A 14,865-nucleotide genomic window follows, 5' to 3' on the forward strand; every position below is an offset into this window, starting at 1 on the left:
ACACACAATATTAGATCAAAATAAATACTTAACTTAGCCCAAACATCAAAGTAATGCAACACATATGCTTGATTAGATTATATCAACAACCCTTCGAAACATACAACATATATGCATGAGTGTTTGTATCAACATCAATGAATTTTAATAAAAACATATTGACGAACCAAATGGATCTTGAATATTTAATCATCCGAATGAATTGTACTAGTAGAGCGCTAAGATTTTATTAGTTGTAACAAAAAGTAATTATATTCATCTGAAGTTCCTCTCATAGCTAGTTCCTGGATTATGTGAAGAGAGATAAATTACAAAATCAATTTATAACTAACCATTAAATGACTAAAAGGTAAGAGACTAAGATCCGAATCTTTGGGAGTCCGCCCCGTGTCTAAATTGGTAATTGAATATGGATAAAAAATCATTATTGATGGTTTTTTTCCCAGTCAAATCTAATGGCAGGAATTGTAACATGTTCATGCCCATGAAAATACTAGAAAGAAATTATTTTAGGCATCTAGTGATTTTGAGTTTTAACAAAAAATCATTTATAAAGCAAAATAGTAAAAATTGGCATAGGATGATACTACTGAGTCATTTGAATGTATTTATGACAATGATGAATAATTTTTTGACATTGTTGGATAATAAACCTATTATTTAATAGAAAACTCTAACACTGTATAAGTTAGTAGAGATTTCAAAAATTACAATACATTAGCTCAATATATATTATAAAAAAATCTAAAAATGGCCAAAGACGAATATGCATTTTTATAAGATCAAAAAACATACAAATAAATACAAACTCTAAATAATCTTTTATAAGAACTAGTAAATCTACAAGTGAAAAGTGTTGAAGAAAACAAATACAAACTGGTTCGACATGAGCAATTTAGAGTATAAAGAAATGGCCGATCTAAGTACGATTTGGTAAAAATCATACAAATTTAAGTAAAATACCTTAAATTCAAGTAAAAATGAGGATACTAAAACCAGTATGGCAAGTAATGAAAGGATAAGGATAAGGCCATCATGTTGGCGTTTGTTTCTTTACATATGCCATTTTAAGTCAAGTGGGTAAAAGTGGAAAATAGACAGTGCAGTGAGTGTGAGCGAGTGAGCGAGCGAGCGAGAGGAGAGCTGGCTGCTGGACGAGTATCGTGAAGGTGTGCCATTGCTGCACTACTGCTGGTCTTTACTACTGTTGAGCCAGTGAGCCACTAGAGGAGCGTCGTGGAAAACGGCTCATTTACTGTAGACAGCCTCTTCGGAGAGCAATCTGGCGAATCTTGGAGCATGCTAGATTTTAGGGCTTCAGATTTGTCCTTTCCCTAAGGTAAGAGCCAAAGCTGCATCCGTTTCCAATCAATAGTTGCCTCCTCACACATAACCCTTTAACCTGTTGCTAATGCTGGTTTTAGGGTTTTTAGTTTCTCGATCTCCGTTTCAGTTTGTCTCCCTTAAAGGTGTTTCTGATAAAGGAGGGTGCTGGTGTTTTCAGGTGGCGGTCTTCGACCATCAAGCGTAACGCGTAATCGATTTTATCTTGCCGGAAGATGGCATTTAGTGTAATTTCTTTTTCCTACTGGAGACCGTGAAGCAGGGATCTTGGTGAACGTAAATCTCCCTTTAGTCTAAATCTCCCTCGCCACGGTCCATGAGAGTTTTCTTTTGGTCATGCTTGGTGCCTTTTCTACATTGATGATTTTGTTGTCGTTGAATAGGAGAGCGTTCCGTTTATTTCCTGGGATCATCCCGCGTGAATTTTAATCGAGAAAAATTAATTTTTCTTACTTGTGTAGTAGCCACTGATAGTTCTTGGTTTTAGCACGTGAGGCGTTCAAATTCCCCATCGCTCGTCCCCTTTCCCCTTAGATGCTTGCATATAGATCTTATATCTGTTGCATTGCTTCTCAGTTCAGAGATCGAAGATAGGATTTTTGAGGTTGCTACATTGCTTTTATCTGTCATTGTTTCTATAGTGTAAAGTGCATGAAGCCCTGAAATGGATTTTTGAGTTCATGAAGAAACAATGTCTCTTTTTGTATTCAAATGGTTTTCAGTAATAACTCATGAGATGATTTCCACATTATGCTCTTTTGTTTTACTGCTAGAATCTTTTATATTTGATCAGTTCTAATTACCTGTGCTATAAACATGAACAGTATTGCTTAACTAACATAAACTTTCAAATTGTGACTTCTTTTCATTTGGAATATTTCCTACCTATTTTATTTATAGTTCATTGTTGAATCCTAGTGAATGATTTTTAAACATCTCTCTCAGGTAAGGGTAATTTGTACTATCATCTCCAGAAATGATAATGAAATATATAGTTAGGGAATGGAGCTAGATCAATCAGAATAGCACTGGTTGGAATCGGTCATGAGTATGTTGTGGGGACATGCTACAGCCAAGGGAAGCTGACTTAACTGCTCTTTTAACTTTTCTGGTTGTGATTCCTCTTTTTATATACATTCTACTTGGGAGATGCAGCGAGGCTTCAAAGAAAAAGGCTAGGATAAGTGTACTTGCTCAGCTTGCTGCTGAAGAGGCTATCCATGTAGAGGCAATGACTACTGTTGATGTTCTTCCTGTTTTGCCTTCTTCAAAAATTGCCTTCCATGAATGTGCTAGATGCTTTGCCCCTGCTACAACACGCTGCTCCAGATGCAAGTTGGTTAGATATTGGTAATATAACTAAGCTTATGATTGTCTACTGTTTCCATCATTAATAATTATGAAAAGTACCAATATTTTCTTCATTTTTTGCTGTTTAATTATGCTTCTGAGCAGTATGATTTTCTACTTGTTAATCTCAACAGCATGAAAGGGATAATTGAACCCTGCAGAAATAATGATAAAGAGGGTTAAGTGATGGGGCACAAGTAGATTTATGGATGATTTACCTTTTTAATGCATTTTTTGTCCATGAGTGTTAGATGCCTTTTTTTTCAAAGGATGTATGTGTCTACTGTTAAAATGTGTAATATTTGTTCTGTGATAGAGAGATTGGAGTTCTATAAATGCATTTGGTAATGGAATCAAACAAACTAATGCTCCTACTGCCTTTTATATTTCTTCATGCAATGGTCCATTCCTAGGATTTTCGGTTGCTATGGTAGCTTAGCAATAAAATACCCTCTCTCTCTCTCTCAGCTTCTCTTATGCGTCAAAGAAGATGAAACATATATGCCTCAGACTCTTTAAGGATGCAAATAAACTTTTATGCGGTAGGGATAAGAAATATCATGCGTGGATAGGGTGCTAATATTTTGTTAAAAAGTGTTTAAATGTGGTTGACATGGATTGAAATAAAATTACATATTTTCTTCAAACTATTTTTCCTCTTGATCAATAAAGTAAAAAATAAATATTCTTATTCAGTAAATGTCACTTTTTATATAATGCTGCTTATGTAAAAACTTGCCAGTTTCCTCTATCTATTTAATTCTATACTTAAAACCTGATTTAATTGTTCCTATGAATAGCATTCTGATAATATTGGTTATATTTTCAGTTCTGGGAAGTGTCAAATAGTTCACTGGAGGCAAGGGCACAAACATGAATGTCTACAATGGCTTGATAACTCCTTGAATGTTTCTGCTGGCTTACTTCTTAAAGATGCACTTCAGCAAGGGCCTTTCTTAAATAACCTTAAATCTTCTTATCTTTGCAATGGTGTTCAAGGAGCAGAGTCCCTACGTTACAGTTTCCATAATGACATCTATGATCCTTTCCTGATGGCCACTGATGCATCTCAAGACTCAGATACTGGAAGGAAGATATCGGATAAGTTCAAAATGATTCAGTCAAACGGTGGTGATGATGATTCTCATGCATTTGACCGAGACCAAAGCCATGATGCTTGTGGGAAAGCCATGTTGTCTAACCATTTCACTGAGATGTCTTCAGAGGATCTTCCTGCAGGCCAGAAGGTCCTTTACACTCCCTTTCCAAAGGCACAGTTAATTCCTACATTTCACTGCACTGTTTTATCATGTTCTTATTTTCTCCTGGTTTCAGTTTACTGGGGGAACTGCTTCATCCACTCAAGTTCATGTGAACCAAGAGATCAATGGTTTATCAAATTCAAGAAATATGTCAATCCAGCACAATAACTTGGCAGGTGATATAAGAAAGGAATTAAAACATAACTCCTCCCCAATTACATCATCTCAGTCGCATGTTGATAAACGTTTGATAAATGGATTCCAAAATGGGGAAAGTGTCTCTGAAGAGAAGCCTGGTGTTTCTTATAATGAAACAGTGAATGCTAGTCATACTACTGGACATTATTTTGCCAAAGAAAGCATAATGTACAGGAAACCTCCCTACACATTGGGGCACACAACATCCTCTTTGCAGAAGATGTCAGAGAACAATTCCAAACACTATCACCATGAAGGAGCAGAAAAAACCAGTGGCAAGGAAAATGGATTTAGTAGGGCTTTCTCATGGATATGCTATTGACCATTGCAGTTTCATGATTCTCATGTATTACTTATTCATGTATTTGAAACTTGTGCAGGAATCATGGAAAAGAATGATTCCTCAAATATCTGCTTTGAAGTCCAAGATGGGAATCCAAGCATTCAAGGGTTGATGGGAGGCTCAAAGAAAAGTGCAAAAGTTCTCAAACGAAATCTTGTTGGATTGATAAATGATAATAAGAAAAATAAGGTGTGAGTTTGCTGATGATATTTTATTTAGACCCACAACCATGGATTTATAATAGAACTTCTGCTTTTCATGTTCTGAAAATTCAGCTTGGTCAACTCCTGTTTCCTTATGAGGATCTTGTCAAGCTTTTCCAATGTGAAGAAAGTCACATTTCTCCCAAGGGTCTTCTTAATTGTGGCAATAGGTATGAGTTAAAAAATGTTTAAACTATAAATTGTAATTTAAAACCCAAGCTATACAGTTTAGTATTACCCTGACATTTTTGTGGCAAATGTTTCTAAAGCATGCTGGGAGGCAAGGTTATTCCTGTGATGTTGTAATCAGATTGATTTATTCATTTTTTAGCTTCATTTGTTGTTCTGGATATAGATATTTTGTTTTACTTGAAGCAAATTGAACTGGTATGCTCACCACCACAAGAGGGGATAGTATTAAGTATACAACTATTTAGATCGGTCACTTTTCTGGCCTGTTGAGCTTTTGGTTTAAAGTGATTAGCCAATCAACTTTAACAGGAATCAGTTTCTCACTAACTTGACTTCCATTCTGATATCTAAATATCAATTTGGAGTAGATTCTTTCCTGATCACTTTGCTGACGCTTTGAGCTTCTGGTATGAAGTCATCAGTGACTTTAACTTAAATCAGTTTCTCACTAACTTGACCTCCATTGTGATATTTGGACATCAATTTTGGAGTATTTTTTTTATGCGTAAATATTACTAACTTTAACAGGAATTCTATATTTTGATAAATCATTTTTCTATTTAGCTGATAACTTCACTTGAATGACCATTCACAATCCAGATTTGCTAACATGGATTTCTAGCGTGCACCTTATAATATTTATTCGGTGGAGTTCTTTTCTGCTTTAGATGCAAGAATAAAGAAAATGTCACTATCACGAGTGATTAATGTCCTATAATAGGGGGCTTAACATGAATTGATAATATGAGATGATAAACTATTTATGGCATCTATTGACAGCGTGAAAAAGTAATAGGTTCTGTCCCATTAATATTTCTTGTTTGTGTATTTAGTTTCTAAAGACACGCCATGGAAAGCATTACTGATTTTTAACCTGAAGTATGTTGTAATGCCCTAATCTATTCCAGATGTACTTCACCTTAATGAATTTCTGATTATTTTTCATAATCTTTTATCTATAACTTCTTTTGCTTTGCTTTTGCAGTTGCTATGCCAATGCTGTTTTGCAATGCCTAACTTCCACAAAACCTCTTATGGTCTACCTACTTCGAAGAGGGCATTCTCGAACCTGTACATTTGAATGTTTTACTTGTTCTTGTGATTGAGAATTGCATAATTTCATAATATCTTCAGTTTTGCTCATTCATTAGTTTCTTAGGTTGCGTGAAAAAATGGTGCCTCATGTGTGAACTCGAGCAACATGCTTCACTGTTGAGTGAAGAAGGTGGTCCTTTGTCTCCCATCAAGATCCTTTCAAACATGACAAATATTGGGTGCCGCATGGGTAGTGGAAACCAAGAAGATGCACATGAATTCCTGAGGTGTAGCATTAGGATATATGTATATATATATTTTTTTCCATTTGTTTCCGACTTGAGCTCCTTACATAAAAAATAGAAACTTTTTTTATGGAGGTACAATCTAGGTTTGCTGGATCCTTTATTCTTTTAGGGTACTAAGTTCTAAATACACAAGACTTGAGGATGATTGACCATTTCCTGGCATGCTATCTAGGTTAATATTTCAATCAAGCTTATCACTGACAAATTGACTGTTTTCATTACTGGACCTGAAAATGAACCCTTTTGATGGGATCCAACATGCGACTGAAATCATAGGCAGAACCCAGCTTCTTGGGTTGAATGAATTGTCCTAATCATCATCAATACCATTGTGATGATATGCTTTTAGTAGTCTGTTTGGATTCAATAGGATTGGCATATCAGCCTGAGACCCATTTTTTCTCCAAGATTAAATGACAGATTCTAGAACCATGTTTTCCAATGTGATGGCATTTAGTTTCTGTTCTTTTAATTTACAGTCTTCACAACGTCAATTAAGTCTCTGAAGTAGTCCTCTTATTGATTCATTCCAATACAAAACCTCAGGCTTCTTGTAATGTCTATGCAATCTGTTTGCCTCGAAGGCTTGGGAGGTGAGAAGGAAGTTGATCCATGGCTGCAAGAGACAACACTAATACAACAGATATTTGGTGGTCGTCTCAAATCTAAGGTGATTAACTGTGATTTATGCAAAGTTTATGTTGTTATCTTCATACAATCTTTATACCTGAATGATAATGATATTCTCTAGCACTAACTTGTGAATATAAACCAATCAAGGTTAAATGCCTGAGATGCCACCTTGAGTCCGAAAGATATGAGAGCATTATGGATCTAACACTGGAGATACATGGTTGGGTTGAGTCATTGGAAGATGCTCTCACTCAATTCACTGCTCCTGAGGATTTAGATGGGGAGAACATGTACAGATGTGGAAGGTTGAATCAATGTCCAAATTTTCATATCTAACCCTCTTAGTTTTTGTATCACAGCCAATTTGATTTCCATGTTTGAAACCTAGGTGCTTGTCATACGTCAAAGCCAGGAAGCAGTTAAGTTTGCATGAAGTGCCAAACATACTAACTATAGTCTTGAAGAGATTCCAGGTAATGGGATGTTGAACAGATGGTTTTATTAATTGATGTTGAATAAATGAACTTATTAATCCTCAAAGTGATTTCTTAGAATTGCCCCTCTAATTTCTCATGTGAAACTTAATATTATTCAGTCTATTGGGTACTACTTTGTATGGAACTGTTTTTGGTTATGAATTCTAGTTGATGATCCTTGATATTTGGAATCTTCATTATCCTGTTCAGCACCGTTGTTGGACACTAACACTTGGACTTCAACACTTTGAATGGACAATAACCTTTTCCTATTCATTGTGTGCAAACAATTTTAGAAACAATTGTGTTGGACTTGGATCCACATCCATATCAGTTAATTGTACCTAAGTCTGTAACATAGCTAAGCTCCAACACTTAAGCATTAGGACTTAGGAGTAGATGGAGAACATTGTGCATGCTTTGTCATTATTGTGGGAAATAGACAATTTGTGCATTTTCTTGTGATTAATACTAACATTACATGTGAAATCATGCTGAACTTTTTCTTTCTATGCAATTCATGTGAATTAATCTGACCAATAATGTAATCTTTGTTTTGCCTATTAGACAGGGAAATATGGAAAAATCAATAAATGTGTTACCTTTCCTGACATGCTGGACATGATTCCTTTTGTGACTGGGACTGCTGACAAGCCACCACTTTACCTTTTATATGCGGTTGTTGTGCACTTGGACAACTCAAATGCATCATTTGCAGGGCACTATATATCCTATATCAAAGATCTACAAGGAACATGGTTCAGAATTGATGATTCTCAGGTAACTACTGTCTGTTGTTTATCATTTTCCCATCTTAAACTTTAACATTAATAATGAAATATTGAACAAAGTAAATCTCTCATATTATTAATAGTATGGTTATTCATAAAATTTGGTAGTGCTTGTTCCAGTTTATTAGAGATACAATGAGACTAGTGCAAGATTTGAAGAAAATTCTGTGTAGTAGTTTTGCTCTCCAATTAGCAATTTGTTAGAGATACACTGTGACTAGTGGAAGATTTGAAGTATGCCAGAATAGTAAATAATGATTTTAAAAACTAAAAAACCTATGTCAATGTTAAGTTTATGCCTACATGCATACATCAAGAAAAGATAGAGTTTCATTAGCACTTGGTCTCTAGTAGCTAATGGTAAAATGCAATTTATGATTACTTTATATAATGCATTGTCAAGTGCCCTAAGATGTACTACCTGAATAGGATTACAACGAGGACCCTCAAAGAACTTAGAATACATTAGATCCAAGGTGATATGAGAATATAGTTCAGGTAGTGTCTGAGGGTGATTTGGAATTATGAGTCACTTTGGTGCCAAAGTAGGTTTGAATAATATCAGCATTAAACATGTTTTGCCCCTATCCTAGTTTTATAGTTAAAAGTCATCAATAGGTATAGGTTATGATAAAATTCTATACACAAACCTTGGGGAATATGATGTGTGTAGTAGACTAGGTTGGTCAGGACATAATAGTTGATTATCTCAACTATATTGGAACAGTATTCAGGAAAGAAATCCCTATTCAAATATCTAGTTCCTAAGACTAAATAAGTTTTAGATGCAAAAGATTGCCTAAGTTCAGTAGGGAACCTAGGTTCGGTTTAGGGTTTCAGGGACCGACTTGATCTTGAATAATTCTAAGCTTTTGTCTAGAAAGAATACAATAGATATTTAATTTAAAAGAAAGATGAAATAAAGAGAGCTAAGATAGTTACGGAGGAATTTTTTAGTGTCTCGAGTCGAAATGGATGTTGGAACACAAGGGAAAAGGTTGTGGTCGGAGTTCGTCGTTTATAGGTCGACCTTTACTCGACATTGTTTTTATAGGGAGTTTTCGTTTGATAGAAAAAGGTTTTTTGGTCGATCGAACAATTTAATGTTCGATCACCAATCAATTGTTTAGTATTTCGAGAAATTATAAAGGATTTTTTCGGTGCTCGAACGTATACGATTATGGCATGTATTTTGTCGTTTTCTATTTTTCAATCACCTTAAAATTAATTTTAGGTCAACCGAATAGGCGACGTTAAATTGGCCAGGTCAAATCATGGTGTCAGTGCATTATTTGGTTGCCCAAATATATATGTTCGGTCGATAAGGTTAAATCGTGGTTTTTAATGCTTTTGACGGTAGGGTTTTATCAATAGCCCAAAAAAGTTTTTTTGATTGATTGATTTTATTAAATTGATCAAATTTATGCAAAAGAAAAAAGATTTTTACTATTGTGTTTATCTGATTGTCAAGAAAGGGTTTTTTGATCGATTGAAAAAACTTATTTTACGAAAATAATTTAAAAATTAATAATTCATCTATAAACTTTGAAAATGTTTAACCTCCTATTTTAACATGAGAATGATCATTTGTTGAACATTAAGTCCAATTTAGGGTTAGTCATTGTAGTAATCAATTTGTGTTATACCCTTAGTTCATTTTGATGTAAAATAATTTACACCTATATCCAAGGGACGAGTGCTAAAGCCATCTCCAATGCAAGGTTTTTAAGAGGTTTGTTAAATAAAAAAAAAATTGAACAAAAAAATTCTAACCATTGTGCGCTTGAGGTTTAATGTTTTTAGTTTAATAGCAGTAGTGAAATTTCAAATTTATTTTTTCTCTCGAAATTAGTAATGTAGGTGGGACTACTTAAAATAAAGATGTGTGATTTGATAATGTAGGGTTCATAAAAAAAATTGTAGAGAGGTTTTTTTTTTGTAGTGAAAAGACTAATAGGTTTTTATGATTTTGATGTGACATTGATGTGAGATATTAGGAATCACAAAAAAAAAAAACTAATTTAGAGCTCTGACTATTGGAGATGCCCTAACATCTTATGCTTATCTATGTGACTCGATACACGCATAGTTAATCCTAGGTGTTTGTGAGATGCAAAGGCTTTCTAGAACTATAGGTTTATGAAATCTACTGTAAAATCTAGGCTAGTTCCATCTTTTAAATAATAAAAAATATAATAATTACGTAAAATGTAATACTAACAATTATAAAATAGATAAAAATCCTATTCTACTAAGTACATATTTAATTCTTTTATGGGATTATTGAATTCTGCCTCGTAATAGGTAATGGTTTAGCGAATATATCGGCTAAATTTGATTTGCACTTGACATAGTCAAGTACAATATCTCCTCTAGCCACGTGGTCTCTTTAATTTTTAATTAAATTAATTGAACTTATATTGTCAATTAAGACTTTTTATTTTTGTAATTTAATTCAAAATCATTTAGAGTATTTATTATCCATAGAAGTTGTGTTACACATTCTTCCATTGCTATATATTCTGCCTCGGTAGTTGATAATATAAAACAATGTTGCTTTCTATTACACTTGTCACTTGTGCTCGCTTTATTTAATTTACTTTGAATCAGAAAAACCTATTAAATCAAAGTTATTTGTCCTTGGGTATCAAATACTTACATCTATGGTTCTTTTAAGATATCTAAGAATTCTTTACTACAATTAAGCGGGATTCTTGGCACAAGATTGATATCTTGTGCACATATCTACTACAAATAAAGTATGAGGTCTATTTGCTATTAGGTATAGTGGGTTGCCTATTGCACTTTTGTAGTATTTAAGATCTACAACTTTACATTTTGGAACATTATCTAGTTTTGTATTTGTAACCATTGGTGTACTTATTTCTTTAGCATTGTACATGCCAAATTTTTTAATAAGCTCTTTATTGTATTTATTTTGATGTGCATAATTGCCTTTTTTTTGTTTGTTTTCACCCCTTCCAGTAATTGAAATCATTTCCAACGAATAAGGGAGGGTTAATGGTGTTGTATCCTTCTTGATGATTTTTACTATATACGCTATTCATACTCCAAGACTTTTTAAGATCTTGGATAAGTAGCTCAAATAATGAATAATAGCAAAATATTAATGGTGGTTGATCTTAGTTTAAAGACAAAAAACTTAAAAACTTTCAATTTGATTTCTTGACCCTTTAAATAAGGGTAAGATAGATTTGATTTCTTGGAAACAGCCTCTTGCAAAAAGCAAGGTAAGGCTGCGTACAATGAATCTTTTTCCGGGACCCTGCATGGTGGGAGCTTCGTGCACTGGGCTGCCCTTTATAGATTTGATCCAACTTCTTAGATAAAAAATCTGAATGCTTGAATGACGATTGAGCCAATTCAGAGCATCTAGGCTCTAATACCAATTCTAGGATCAAAGAGTAGTACTAGAGTAGGGGAGTAAGTAACACGTAGTTTTAAAATTTGTTTTTATTCTTTAGAAATTGAAATCAGATTGCAGCAGAAAATTTAAGAATAAAAAAACACATAAAGTACACAATCAATTTAATGTGGTTGGGTACTTTCCTGGTTCCTATTCAGCCTAATGATCCGTTAGGTGGATCTATCCCCGAAAAGCCTACTAAATCTTCTTCTTTGCAAAACAAATTTGGAGGTAGAGAAATTTCTTACAATCAAAGAGACTACAATAATCCATTAGGCTTACTGTATCTTAACCAATAAAATAGAAATAATGAAAATATTACCAATATAACTTGATAGACTTCGGAGCTCAATAGAGTGGTTCTGAGGCGAATTTGAGTACAGAAGAATAAAAGAATGATCGAGGAATGATAGCTTGATTGATGATGCTAAGTGTTGGAGTCGAGCCACTTTTATAGGGTTTTTTGATAGAACAACAAGGCATTTTCAATCGACCGGTACACAGCTTATCATTCTTGATTCTCTGATTAGATTGGTTTTGCGGTTGCCCGTTCAATAGTAATGGTCAACCAATCTTGTCCGTGCTAGCTTTCCCATCCAGATTCATTTACTGATTGGATCTAATCAAGCTCCCGCATGACTTCCGGTCACCTGATAACTTGCCACGTCAACATCTCACACTTTATTTCCTACCTCATCAGTTGCCCGAAGCCTATCCTTTGCCACATCAGCATTCTCGTGCTTATCCGACACTAGACCAATCATATCAGCACCTCATCTGCCAACTCACTGATCACAATTATTCGGTCAACCGAAAGCTCTTTTTCGATAGTTCTAAAAATCCATATTTTTCTTTTTGGTCGCTCAAATACCTATTTTCTGCAAAACAAAGTTAGCACCACAATCGGACAAAATAGGTATATACTATTATTCATGATCTATTTTCTGATAGTTACACATGTTCGACCTCCACTTCAAAACTCATATTGATTTCTTAGTCCAGTCATCGCCTAGCTATAGGATTACTTGTCCCAAGATGAAGACGCTCGTCATAGCTTTCTTTCAGAAGGACTTTTCATGAACTTATCTTGCTTTCTTACCAGACCCGTTTGGACTTGCCCTGCTTAGTGCTTGATCTCCTGTCCCACTAGGATTTTCTTTTACTTGGTGTCCGGTCTTACTGACCTACCATGCCTTTCCTCTCATATGTCCGGGTCAACTCATCTAGTCTTCCTCTACTTGGTGTGCGATCCACTAGATCCACTAAACACTTTTTCTACTACATAGGGTCTTCTGACCCACTAGGGCTTTTTAAGTGACATGTACACTCAACATCCAACTTAGATCCATAATGTCTAATTTTAAATCCTTTGTCATATATCAAAATACATGTTTGATCATCAGGTGTTGCCTACACCAACACGAACACCATCAACACCATCCCATTATCAACATTAACAACGTTATGTGGTATTGTGGTAAAGTTGGTATATCCTTGTTGGATTGGTAAGTACACAGAGCAAAATTCCTTATGGTGTGATTTTCAAACGGCGTTGAACATTCCTAGGGCGTGCCAACAACCTTGGTTTCCATACATTTGTTTTGAGTCTACTAAATTCCATTAATACTGAATAGAGCGTGTTTGATATTTCTTGTCTTTACCTTTATAACTGAGTCCACAGAAAATTTGTTGCGTATTCTAGTAAATGGACAGATGCAGATGCTTTTGGATTAATTGCAACTGAGTGATGGGATACTTGCTTTTGGATCAATCAGTGCCGAACTCCTCTAATTGTTCTCTTGTTTAAAATAGGTGGAAGCTGTATCACCGGGTCAAGTAATGTCTGAAGGCGCATACATGCTTTTCTACTCAAGGTACACATATTTTATCTGTGCATTTTATGAACAATACATCTAACATGCTGAATAATCTATTTCTTAGATCTTTTCCACGTCCGCCTCATGCTTTTGCTGAGAAAAAGCTATTATGCCCCTTAATTAGTACGGGAAGGAATTTGGCTAAGAGTCAGAAAACTTCCAAATATGCTCCACCAAGAGTGAATTCGAACTTACATTCTTCAGCAAATTCAGTACACCAACACCCAACAAATGATTTAGGAAGCAATTACAGCGACAATACCACCGATCAAGCTGCTGAACACCTTTCAAGGCCCTTTAGCAGAAACTTGGTGCCAGATGGAGCATATCCCGACGCAACGAGTATTGAACTTTCTGATGCGACATCTAGTGATTGGTCGCTCTTCACAAGCTCTGATGATTCATCTTTTACCACCGAAAGTACCAGAGATTCATTCAGCACTGTGGATCATGGAGACAATACTACCCTTGATACCATCTCATCTATATTTAGCCCTTTCTATGTTCCAGAGTATGCCAGCAGCAACACCATCTCCTGCACAAAGTTCTCAGGGAGTCAGTCACAAACTAGATTCTTCTCGGAGAGCAGTAGCGTTGATAACCATCCATTTCTGATGCGACCAATTAGCAGTGTAAATAAAGGAAGGACGATGGAACATGCCCGTGCTTCAACAGAACCTGTAATTTCACGGGGCCATCAACGCAGTATGTATGGTGAGTGGGAGTAATCCTGAAGATGGCATGGCCTTGTTCTTGTGGGTTTTGGGATATGTAGTCTAGATTCTGTTAGGCCTACTTATTAAGGTTACTCTCGAGCTGAATTGAGTTGCGTCTCATGGCCTTTTTTTTTTGATTGAATGAGGCGTGCTTAGTTAAAAGCAAGGCATCTATGAGGCCGGAGAACAGGTGCTAGTGGATAACTCAAGCAATCTATTGAAGATTCTTGATTTCTTGCTGAATGCATTTGTTAAAATAGCTTAAGCTATGTTGGTCGCTTGCTAAGTCACTGGTTGTTTAGGCACCCTAATGTATTGAAGTTCTTTCCAAAGCCAATGCGTTTTTAGCTTTTGTTTTTTTTTCCCTTCAATGATTTAAATAACTAATAAAATGATAAAATAAATAAGGTATACCATGATTTTGTAAACAAAAATAATAAAAAAGTCATTTCAAAATTCTTTTTTGATCTCAAATGTGGTTTTATGCCTCAAAATATTGACCGTATATAATTTATTTAATAAGATAATTAATAAGAAATACGGAGATAAGAAAAGGACGAGAATTATGTCTTTAGGCTATACGAGTGAAAATAAATTATATGATTAATTTATAGCAGATTGTTAAGAGATTAAGGTCTGGGAAGAAGAGATAGGATTTCTTGGATCATTTTTAAGGGATATGTCACTCATATTTATGATCGGATCGTGGC

General features: G+C 35.0%; 1 protein-coding gene across 1 annotated transcript; it reads left to right on the plus strand.

Annotated features, from left to right (window-relative positions):
• The first annotated feature begins 1,351 nt into the window (after nt 1-1,351).
• On the plus strand, nt 1,352-14,424 carry LOC122010370 (ubiquitin carboxyl-terminal hydrolase 15-like). Its single transcript, XM_042566878.1, has 14 exons — nt 1,352-1,620; nt 2,290-2,694; nt 3,524-3,941; nt 4,030-4,447; nt 4,535-4,686; nt 4,773-4,870; nt 5,878-5,963; nt 6,052-6,214; nt 6,782-6,905; nt 7,016-7,173; nt 7,257-7,341; nt 7,912-8,124; nt 13,375-13,436; nt 13,504-14,424. The coding sequence occupies exons 2-14, from the start codon at nt 2,408-2,410 to the stop codon at nt 14,165-14,167; spliced, it is 2,928 nt and encodes a 975-aa protein (XP_042422812.1). The 5' UTR covers nt 1,352-1,620; nt 2,290-2,407; the 3' UTR covers nt 14,168-14,424.
• Nucleotides 14,425-14,865: the final 441 nt, after the last annotated feature.

The sequence above is a fragment of the Zingiber officinale genome, chromosome 8A (assembly GCF_018446385.1).
Source record: "Zingiber officinale cultivar Zhangliang chromosome 8A, Zo_v1.1, whole genome shotgun sequence".
NCBI lineage: Eukaryota > Viridiplantae > Streptophyta > Magnoliopsida > Zingiberales > Zingiberaceae > Zingiber > Zingiber officinale.

Coding starts and splice junctions, on each gene's coding strand:
- LOC122010370 (XM_042566878.1), top strand. CDS start 2,408: ATGCTACAGCCAAGGGAAGCTGACTTAACTGCTCTTTTAACTTTTCTG. Junction 4,448..4,534: donor TGGCAAGGAAAATGGATTTA/GTAGGGCTTTCT, acceptor AAACTTGTGCAG/GAATCATGGAAAAGAATGAT. Junction 6,215..6,781: donor GATGCACATGAATTCCTGAG/GTGTAGCATTAG, acceptor ACAAAACCTCAG/GCTTCTTGTAATGTCTATGC.